This window comes from Anolis sagrei, chromosome 3, assembly GCF_037176765.1.
Source record: "Anolis sagrei isolate rAnoSag1 chromosome 3, rAnoSag1.mat, whole genome shotgun sequence".
Classification (NCBI taxonomy): Eukaryota; Metazoa; Chordata; class Lepidosauria; order Squamata; family Dactyloidae; genus Anolis; species Anolis sagrei.
The window spans coordinates 229,577,442-229,586,765 of NC_090023.1; the positions used below are offsets into that span (position 1 = coordinate 229,577,442).

The 9,324-nt window shown below is 39.5% G+C and overlaps 1 protein-coding gene across 1 annotated transcript; it reads left to right on the top strand.

Moving 5' to 3' along the window:
* The first annotated feature begins 729 nt into the window (after positions 1 to 729).
* On the top strand, positions 730 to 9,247 carry MRPS22 (mitochondrial ribosomal protein S22). Its single transcript, XM_060767920.2, has 8 exons — positions 730 to 898; positions 2,383 to 2,546; positions 4,271 to 4,435; positions 5,003 to 5,146; positions 6,738 to 6,821; positions 6,943 to 7,088; positions 8,544 to 8,652; positions 9,067 to 9,247. Exons 1-8 carry the CDS (start codon positions 766 to 768, stop codon positions 9,157 to 9,159), a joined length of 1,038 nt encoding a protein of 345 aa, XP_060623903.2. The 5' UTR covers positions 730 to 765; the 3' UTR covers positions 9,160 to 9,247.
* Positions 9,248 to 9,324: the final 77 nt, after the last annotated feature.

The following is a 9,324-nucleotide window of genomic DNA, read 5'->3' on the forward strand; positions in this document are numbered from 1 at the left end:
CTCCCCGCATAAAGTGGTACCTACATTTCCTACTTGACAGATGCAACTGTCTTTCGGCCTTCATAGGTCAACAGCAAGCTATACTATTAATGGTTGGGAGCTCACTTTGACCCGGGCTGGCTTCGAACGCATGACCTCTCGGTCTGAAGTGATTTAATGTAGCTGGCTACTAACTAGCTGTGCCACAGCCCAAATCTAGCACATATTATGCTCGGTATTCTTGTTCCCAATGATAATTGATGCTCTGACACATTCCCAACTTCTACATAATTGGTGGGAAAAAGTGAACATAAAGGAGAAAGTGAACATGATTGTACATCACCAGGCTCCCCAAATAACATTAAATTGCTTTTTAAAAATTCAGCTCTGCAAAAAATCCCAGCCAATGTATGCAGTAGCGACAAAAACTAGGGAATTGTTGGAAGCAGAGTCCAAAAAGGCAACCTTTATGTAGGCTGGTGGATATCCCAAAGTTGTCAATCCTCCTCTGATAAAGAGTGGTGGTGCTTCAACAAACTACAAATCTCTATTCAAGTGGTGTCAAATTGAATTCATTCCACAGTGTAAAAGATGCTCACACAAAATTGTGATCAGGAGTGACAACCTGGGCAATAGGGGTTGGAATACTCAGGACTCCCTCCCTCCCTCCCTCCTGCAAAGTCAGAGCAGGGGCTGAACAGAACTCTAATGACTACACTTCCCAGCACACCCTGCGTGGCGAGACGGAAATGACGGTGATAGACTTCCGGTTTGGCTTGCTTTGCCATGGCTGCGCTGGGAGCATCCTGTCGTGTTTGGGGCTGTCGGAGCGCCTCCGTGTCTTCCTTCTTGGGCCGGGCCTCCCGGATAAGCCGAGCCGCCTGGGGAAGGAGGGCGCTCTGCCGAGGAACCGAGGAGGGTGAGGAGAACCAGGGCACAGGAAGGAGGCCCATCTTGCCCCCCTCCCCCAAAAGGAATGGCTGCATGACACTTGTAACCCTTGCCTTACAGCAGAAGGAAGGGCGCCATTGATTTTGTCATTTGGGAGTTATAGTTGCTGGGATTTATAGTTCACCTACACTCAAAGAGCATTCTGAACTCTCCTAACGATGGAATGCAACCAAACTTGAGATCCAGATCTGCCATGACCAACAGAAAACTCTAGAAGGGTTCGGTGGGCATTGAGTTATGGAGTTGGAACTCGCTCCCCAGGGACATCAGGCATGCCCCAACTCTGGCAGTCTTTAGGAGGAGCCTGAAAACGTGGTTGTTCCAGTGTTCCTTCCCAGAATAAGGAAATACCCTCAGCAATATGTCCCTAAATGCACTTTATCACTGATTTAGGATTGTCTGCGTGCTCCATCTCTACCTGAAAACTATCCCAGTTATATCCTACCTTGTCCGTGTCCAGCATTAATTTTTATATTTTAAATTATTACATTTGGCCCAGCCATAGGTTTTAAATGCTTGTTGTTATTGTTACTGTCTATTGTTTACTTTTGTTTATGAGATTTATTTTAACTGTTGTATTGATTGTTTTCTTGTTGCTTTTACTGTTGATGTACTTAGGGCTCGGCCTAATGTATGCCGCACCAAGTCCCTTGGGGAGATGGTTGCTGGGTATAAATAAAGTTTTATTATTATTATTATTATTATTATTATTATTATGGGAGTAGGACTCGAACTCACCCATAAAGCACTAAGTAAAGGTAAAGGTAGTCCCCTGACATTAAGTCCAGTCATGTCTGACTCTGGGGTGTGGTGCTCATCTCCATTTCTAAGCCAAAGAGCCAGCGTTGTCCATAGACACCTCCAAGGTCATGTGGCCGGCATGACTGCATGGAGCACCGTTACCTTCCCGCCGGAGCGGTACCTATTGATCTACTCACATTTGCATGTTTTCGAACTGCTAGGTTGGCAGAAGCTAGGGCTGACAGCGGAAGCTCACGCCGCTCCCCGGAATCGAACCTGCGACCTTTCGATCAACAAGCCCACCAGCTCAGTGCTTTAACCCACTGCGCCACCGGGGGCTCCACTACATTGTGGCAATTTGCTTAATGGGAGATTGACTCTTTGGGGCTTGTTAAGTGTTAACTCTACTCATGAACTAGGTTTATTATCTGATCTTACAGTTTCTTTTATAAATGGAGAATCAAAGCCAGATTTAATTAAGAAAGGCAACAATATGAATACAACCCCCTCCTTAAAAAAAAGATACTGGTTGTCATTTTTTTGGTTTTAATTTGGTGTCTACAATACCATCTTAAGAGAGTTTATTGTTGGATGAATGTGCATAGCGTCAAAACGTAAAGTTATAGTAGCCCTCTTCTAATTTCTCTTTCTTTCCCACCACTGTCATTTAACATACCTACTTGCTGTTGTTCTGCTATTTTTTTTCCTCAGAAGGAAAAAGGCCCGACATCCCAAAGCCTCATTTTATGGATGAAAAAGTGCAAAATTTGCTCTGCAAGATGACAGGGTTGAATCTGCAGAAAGTTTTTAAGCCAATAAAGCAGGAACTTAAACCTCCAACATACAAACTTTTGACAGAATCGCAGCTGGAAGAGGTATTTGGATGTCATGATTGCTGAATCTAATATTTTGAAGATGTGAATGGAGATCACTTTGGACTATTTCTTATTTATTTGCTATAGCCACACAGCTTAAAAAAGAATGAACAAATGTTAATGCTCGGTTTTGTTCTGTTTCACTTGTGTTTTATCTCTTTGGTTGCATCATTAGCCTGAAGAAGAGAAGGCTGAGAGGGGATATGATAGCCATGTATAAATATGTGAGAGGAAGCCACAGGGAGGAGGGAGCAAGCTTGTTTTCTGCTTCCTTGGAGACTAGGTCGCAGAACAATGGCTTCAAACCACAAGAGAGGAGATTCCATCTGAACATGAGGAAGAACTTCCTGACTGTGAGAGCCGTTCAGCAGTGGAACTCTCTGCCCCGGAGTGTGGTGGAGGCTCCTTCTTTGGAAGCTTTTAAACAGAGGCTGGATGGCCATCTGTCAGGGGTGATTTGAATGCAATATTCCTGCTTCTTGGCAGGGGGTTGGACTGGATGGCCCATGAGGTCTCTTCCAACTCTATGATTCTATGATTATTGAAATGTGGCCATTCTCTCCTATGATAGTAGTTTTGAAAAATTGCTGTATTTCACTACATCAAATAATTCTCATTTGTCAATTGGTAACATTCACGAGCATTTAATTTTAAAATTCTGATTTATTCTGACTAATTCAACTTAACCTTCCACAGTAGATACTAGAGTTGGGCCCAAATCACTGTTAACAGAAAGATTTGTAGTTTTTGAAAGGCCATTTTCGTGTAGCTTCCGAAAACAGAAGTGGGAAGAGAGAGATGAAAAGACCAGTGAAATGAATTCAGGGAGACAGTATTTTCAGAAAGAGTTAAGTCCAAAAAACACCCAAAGCAGGGGGATCTATGGCATCTTTTTCTCTCTCCGGCAAAAGAATCCTCCATTTTTTTCTTGAAAAATTACCTCCTCCTCCAGAGAGGGCCTTTAGAACTCACTTTCCCAGTGGCACTGGCATAGTAAGGCCATTGAAAGTTCCTCTCAGAGCATGATAGGAGTTGAAGTCTTTCTTTCTCTGTGTCTCTCAGCCAATAAAAAGCCTGGTTGTGTCCATGCTTTGATTGGCTGAGAATGGACCCAAACGGCAACTACAATTCCCAGAACCTTCTCTTGTGTTTTGTCTTATTTTTAAAAATGTTATGTTTAAAACTTAAAATAATTCTTTAAAAATCAGAAAATTGGTGAATTATTTTGAAACTTGGAAGGACTGCAGTTGTAAATGGGGTCTACAACTGAGGTAGGTTTCATTCAGATAGGCTTTAAAATGACTGAGAGCTGAACCTTTAAAGTTTCCCATTGTAGCGTATGGGCCAAATCTCTGCCATATGAAATGGAAAATGGACCCGAAAATGGTATTCTTTTTGGCCCGAATGCACATGACTAGTAGATACTATTACTAAATTCACTATTCATCCAAATCACAATTCAGTTTATAAGAACTGACAAAATCCGGTCATACCATAACATGTGCAAAGAGAGATGTTTTCCTTTCTTTGAAAAAATGGAAAAGGTAGGCTATAAAGTAGACAAGTAATTGTAAGCTTTTAACAAAACAAAAATGAACTTCTATCTAAGTATTTCTAAGCAAGTAGATTTATAATAGTCTGTGTACATTAGTCTGTGTTTATATTTTTGTAACTTTTCTCATATTTGAAGCTGAAATATGACATTAATTGCTTCTCTTTTTAAGGCGACAGAACGGGCAACTGAGATAGCTAAAGAAAGGCTTAAAATGCCTCCTGTATTGAATGAACGGGAACCAATTAATGATGTGCTAGTAGAAGACAAGATTCTTGATGGAATTGAATCCCATAAGTATGTTTTTACTGACATAACATACAGCACCCCACACCGTGTGAGTATGTCCATAACACATATCATTTTTTTTTCTTTCCGGAGAGAATGTGTCTAGGAATCTCCAGTTCCTCCAGTATGACTCTGTGACACTAGAGTCACACTGCAGAACCTAGAGAGACCATACAAACCTACAAATATAGAGGGATGACTGCATGTTCTCCCTGGGTAAGCTAAGTTTATATATTGTGAATGTATGGTATAAATAGCCCCAAAATTAAAGTTCATGCAGCAGAGGCTATTGAATATAGTAATAGCCAATTGCAACCTCAGTGCCTGACATATCAGCCTCAGCCCTGTTCATTAGTTTTCTAGGAGCATCTGGCTGACTGCTGAAACAGAGGAGCTGAACCAGCAAAGCACCTTGTAAGCATCTTTGCATCCTATTTAAATAGCACACGAGATTCTTTAATACCTCTGTAACTTGCTTCACTGAAAACAACAGGACATATTTACATTTGGTTGTAAATTGGTTCTTTAATGTGTATATTATTCTGGACCCTTTGTGGAATTAAGAGAACTAACAAGTGAGACTGCAGCTTCCGTAAAGTTTTGTTTTCAATTTCAGGAACGCTTCATTGTAGTACGAGAAACAAATGGTGTATTACGCAAGGCCACGTGGGAGGAACGGGACAGGATGATACAGATCTACTTCCCAAAAGAAGGACGGAAACTTACCCCTCCACCTTTATTCAAAGATGAAAATCTGATGGTAGATGGCTTTTCACAATGTCTTCTTTGATCTTTTATGGGCATCATCAGACCTGTTCCATTTGACCTGTCAAGAGCATGTTACTCAGCTTGGTGTTTTCTGAGTTATTTGGATGACCACTTATTACTCCAACATAGGCTTTTATCCTTGAGATAATGTGGTCCAGTTCAAGTATTCAGTTTCTAATATTGCCATAGCTTTAATGGCTAAGCGTGAGCACCACACACTTTTCACATTACAATTAAAATAAATCTTTTGAATATTTTGAAGTTGGTCTTAAGTTCTAGGTCAATAACATAAGACTGTTGTTATCAATAGTTTCTCACAAAATGGCCAATTCCAGAGGAAGAGTACAGTCTAATTATTCATTTAAATGCTAAATTGTAGCAAGCTGAAGTCCTAATTGTCCAAGCAGGGCCTCTGTGTTATATCTTGCCTTCCATGATACAGATATGTAATAGCTGGGTTTGAAGTGTTAATGTGTGTGAAAAGCAGTGGTCCCCAGGTAAAATTGCTTTGAGCACCCTAACTTGAATGACTATAACATATACTCTTAAAATTTTATTACAGAACTCGCCCAAAATGCTGCACTGATTGCTAAGTGTTTCTGTGTTAGTGTCTCATTGTATGTCATTGTAATAAGGCAGTGGTTCTCAACCTTCCTAATTCCGCAACCCCTTAATACAGTTCCTCATGTTGTGGCGACCCCCAGACATAAAATTATTTTTGTTGTGACTTCATAACTGTAATTTTGCTACCGTTATTAATTGTAATGTAAATATCAGATATCCAGGATGTATTTTCATTCACTAGACCAAATTCGGCACAAATGCCCAATACGCCCAAATTGGAATACTGGTGGGGTTTGGGGAGGGGTTGATTTTGTCATTTGGGAGTTGTAGTTGCTGGGATTTATAGTTCACCTACAATCAAAGAACATTCTGAACTCCACCAATGATGGAACTGAACCATACTTGGCACACAGAACTTCCATGACCAACAGAAATTTCTGAAAGGGTTTGGTGGGCATTGTCCTTAAGTTTGGGAGTTGTAGTTCACCTACATCCAGAGAGCACTGTGGACTGAAACAATGACGGATCTGGAACAAACTTGGCATGAATACTCAATATGCCCAAATGTGAACACTGGTGGAGTTTGGGGAAAATAGACTTTGACATGTTGGGAGTTGTAGTTGCTGGGATTTATAGTTCACCTACAATCAAAGAGCATTCTGAACCCCACCAATGATAGAATTGAGCCAAACTTCCCACACAGAACCCCTATGCTCAACAGAAAATACTGTATTTTTGGATGGTCTTCGGCGACCCCTCTGACACCTCTCGCGACCCCCATAGGGGTCCCGACCCCCAGGTTGAGAAACACTGTAATAAGGCATTGAATGTTTGCCTGTGTCTGCTTATATACTGCAATCTGCTCTGAGGCCCCTCAGGGAGAAGGGCAGAATATAAATCAAGTGTTGTTATTATTATTATTAGCCATATTGCTTTTGTCTAGAGCATTGCTTCTGTTAATTTTATGCTTTTTGTTCATTAGCTTGCGGGTTACAACTTTTTACTCCTTGCTGTTTTAGACCATATTTCTGCAGAACCGACATGAAGAACTCCTTAATCTCTGTGTTGTACAGTTTGAGCCAGATTCACCTGATTATATCAGAGTAAGTTGCCAATATTACACAGGACGTATAAGATCATGCTGAAACAACTGTCTGTATCTAGAAAACTTTGCAGAAAACTGTAAAGGCTTTTAAGCATTGTTGTTGATTAACTTTTGGGCAGATTCACCATCGAACATACGAAGATATTGATAAACATGGAAAATATGATATTCTGCGTTCAACGAGACATTTTGGAGGGATGGTGTGGTACCTTGTAAATAAGAAGAGGACAGATGGATTATTGATAGACATGCTGCAAAGAGATTTGTAAGTGTCCCTTAATTGAATTTACCATGTGCAAAGGAACCACAGGTTTGGTTACTGTGGCAAAGTTGTGTTAAACAGTGTTTATACTGGACAGTCTTACCGAGATTACCGTTGCACTTTTTATAACTGCATTTAGGATTAATGCACTAGTTTTTATTTAAAAGCTGGATGCTTTTCGTGTGAGAACTACCAAATTTTGAAGAAGTTTGTCTTGCTATTAGCAGTTGATCTTCCAGCGTAATATATCAGCAGTACACCTTTCTTGTTTTGGGGCCTTTATAGTTAGAATTAAAGCCCTAGGAAGTAAACTCCATTAACATTCATGGAAGGCAAGTTCTTTAAAACACATAAACTCCAGTAACGTGGAGATGGCTTGTTACCTAATGGAAAATTTAATATTTGTTTGGAGATAACAGACAGAATAAATGCTTTTGCCATCCTATTCTGTCTCAATTTCTAAAACATGTCAGTTTTTGTATTAGGAGATAACTGAGATTATAACCTTATACTTACCTAACTGGGAGGTGAACTTCCTGAAATTGGTTGGATCCATGTTTGAACAAACATGCAGAATTGCATTACAGAAAGCTTTTTCGAATTCTGTCTGGATACCTCGAGTAAACAAAGCCCCTAAGGGAACATCTACATCACTGGTTCTCAATCTATGGATCCCCAGGTGTTTTGCCTCTGATATCAAATGTTCTGTTAAGTAAGTAATGGCTATATACAAACCTACTTTATTAACTAGGGTATATCTATATTTTATTGAAATATAAACTGGCTGTGTTTCAGCCTGCCTTCTTTGGAGAGACTTTGAACAGTTTGCAGAAAAATACGAATACTGAACACTGAAGATCTGGCACCCCCCTATAGATGGGTATGAATGAGAAACTTTTTTGGAGAACAGCTATACAACCCTACAATTGAATAGAAGCCCATCTTTTGGATTTTAGTGGATTTACTGCACAGCAGTAGCTTACATTCATACATCAATAACACTATGTAGCAACATTTGAAAAAAAAAATCAGTTCCTGGTTTGAAAGTGTTAGTCTTCTTTAATTGTGCAGTTCTTACTTTGAAAGTAATTGTTATACTGCAGAGCCTTTGATTTTGTGGCTGTCCAAACTACGTTAAATTGGTTGAGACTTGACGAAGATATTCATTGGAAAACTATAGCAAAATGTGCTGCAGGATGTCCCAAAAAAGGTTTTGCACTTTAATAAACTTTTTCCATGTTTTATGATAGAACCAATTAGGAAATGACATTTATAACCCAGGAATACATATAGGGTTCAAATCATCTATTGTAACCTAACAGTATGACATAACCAATCCTTTGTTTGTAAGTGAAAACAAAAATGAAAACAAAAGCACAAGTTAGTTTAATCTACTTCTAGGGAACGATAAGGCAAATTCTTCAAGAAATCCAATCTAATTGAACTTTTATCTTGCAGGCTTGATGATGCTGTAAGCTTGGTCACCCTTTATCATATATTGCATCCTGATTGCCAATCAGCAAAGGAGGCACAAGAACAAGATATCCAAGGATTAGATTTAATTAAGGTACACCGTGTTACATCATTGTTTTTTTTAAAAGCTTGTAAAATATCTAGACGTTTATCAGGAGAAAACTGTTGAGAGCATATGAAAAGGCTATAAGTGAAACAAAGTTCCACATATTAACTGATGGTCACTTGCTTTGTTTTAAAAACCCCAACAAATAAGGAAGTGACCATTTATTAGCACATGTAGCTTTGTCTCCCAATTTGCTTAATCATCATCATTTTCAGGAACGTGTACTCCAGATGCCATTGGGCCACTCTAATGATTCCTTATGTTGCTAAGACTTACAGTCCAACATATAGAAGGTCTGTGCTTCAGCCAAGTTGCTTTCTGTTAACCTTTTTGCAGCTCTAGGGAGCCCTATTCTATGTCAGAAAAATAACTATTGCTAAGTGAGACTTTGCTTTTCCACAGGCTTATGCAAAGACAGAAACGCAGAGAGCCGGCTACATTGAACTTGCATTACAAGCGTATCAAGCAACTTTGCCTAGATCTGCTGCTTCATAAAATGGTCATTTTGGTCATCATTCAGTGTATTGCATTGGTGAGTTGTATAAAATTGTTTAAATAAAATACATTTTGCTGTACAACATTATTGAAGTAGTTAATCTGCTTTCTGTAAGTACATTAGGCCTGCCAGATCACTGAAGTATTCTAGTTTTTTATTAAATT

What these genes read in the sequence shown, in the direction of transcription:
- MRPS22 (XM_060767920.2), top strand. Translation starts at nt 766, where the DNA reads ATGGCTGCGCTGGGAGCATCCTGTCGTGTTTGGGGCTGTCGGAGCGCC. An exon ending in TCAAAGATGAAAATCTGATG is followed by an intron (nt 5,147 to 6,737) that starts GTAGATGGCTTT and finishes TTGCTGTTTTAG; the next exon opens with ACCATATTTCTGCAGAACCG. An exon ending in AAGGATTAGATTTAATTAAG is followed by an intron (nt 8,653 to 9,066) that starts GTACACCGTGTT and finishes GCTTTTCCACAG; the next exon opens with GCTTATGCAAAGACAGAAAC.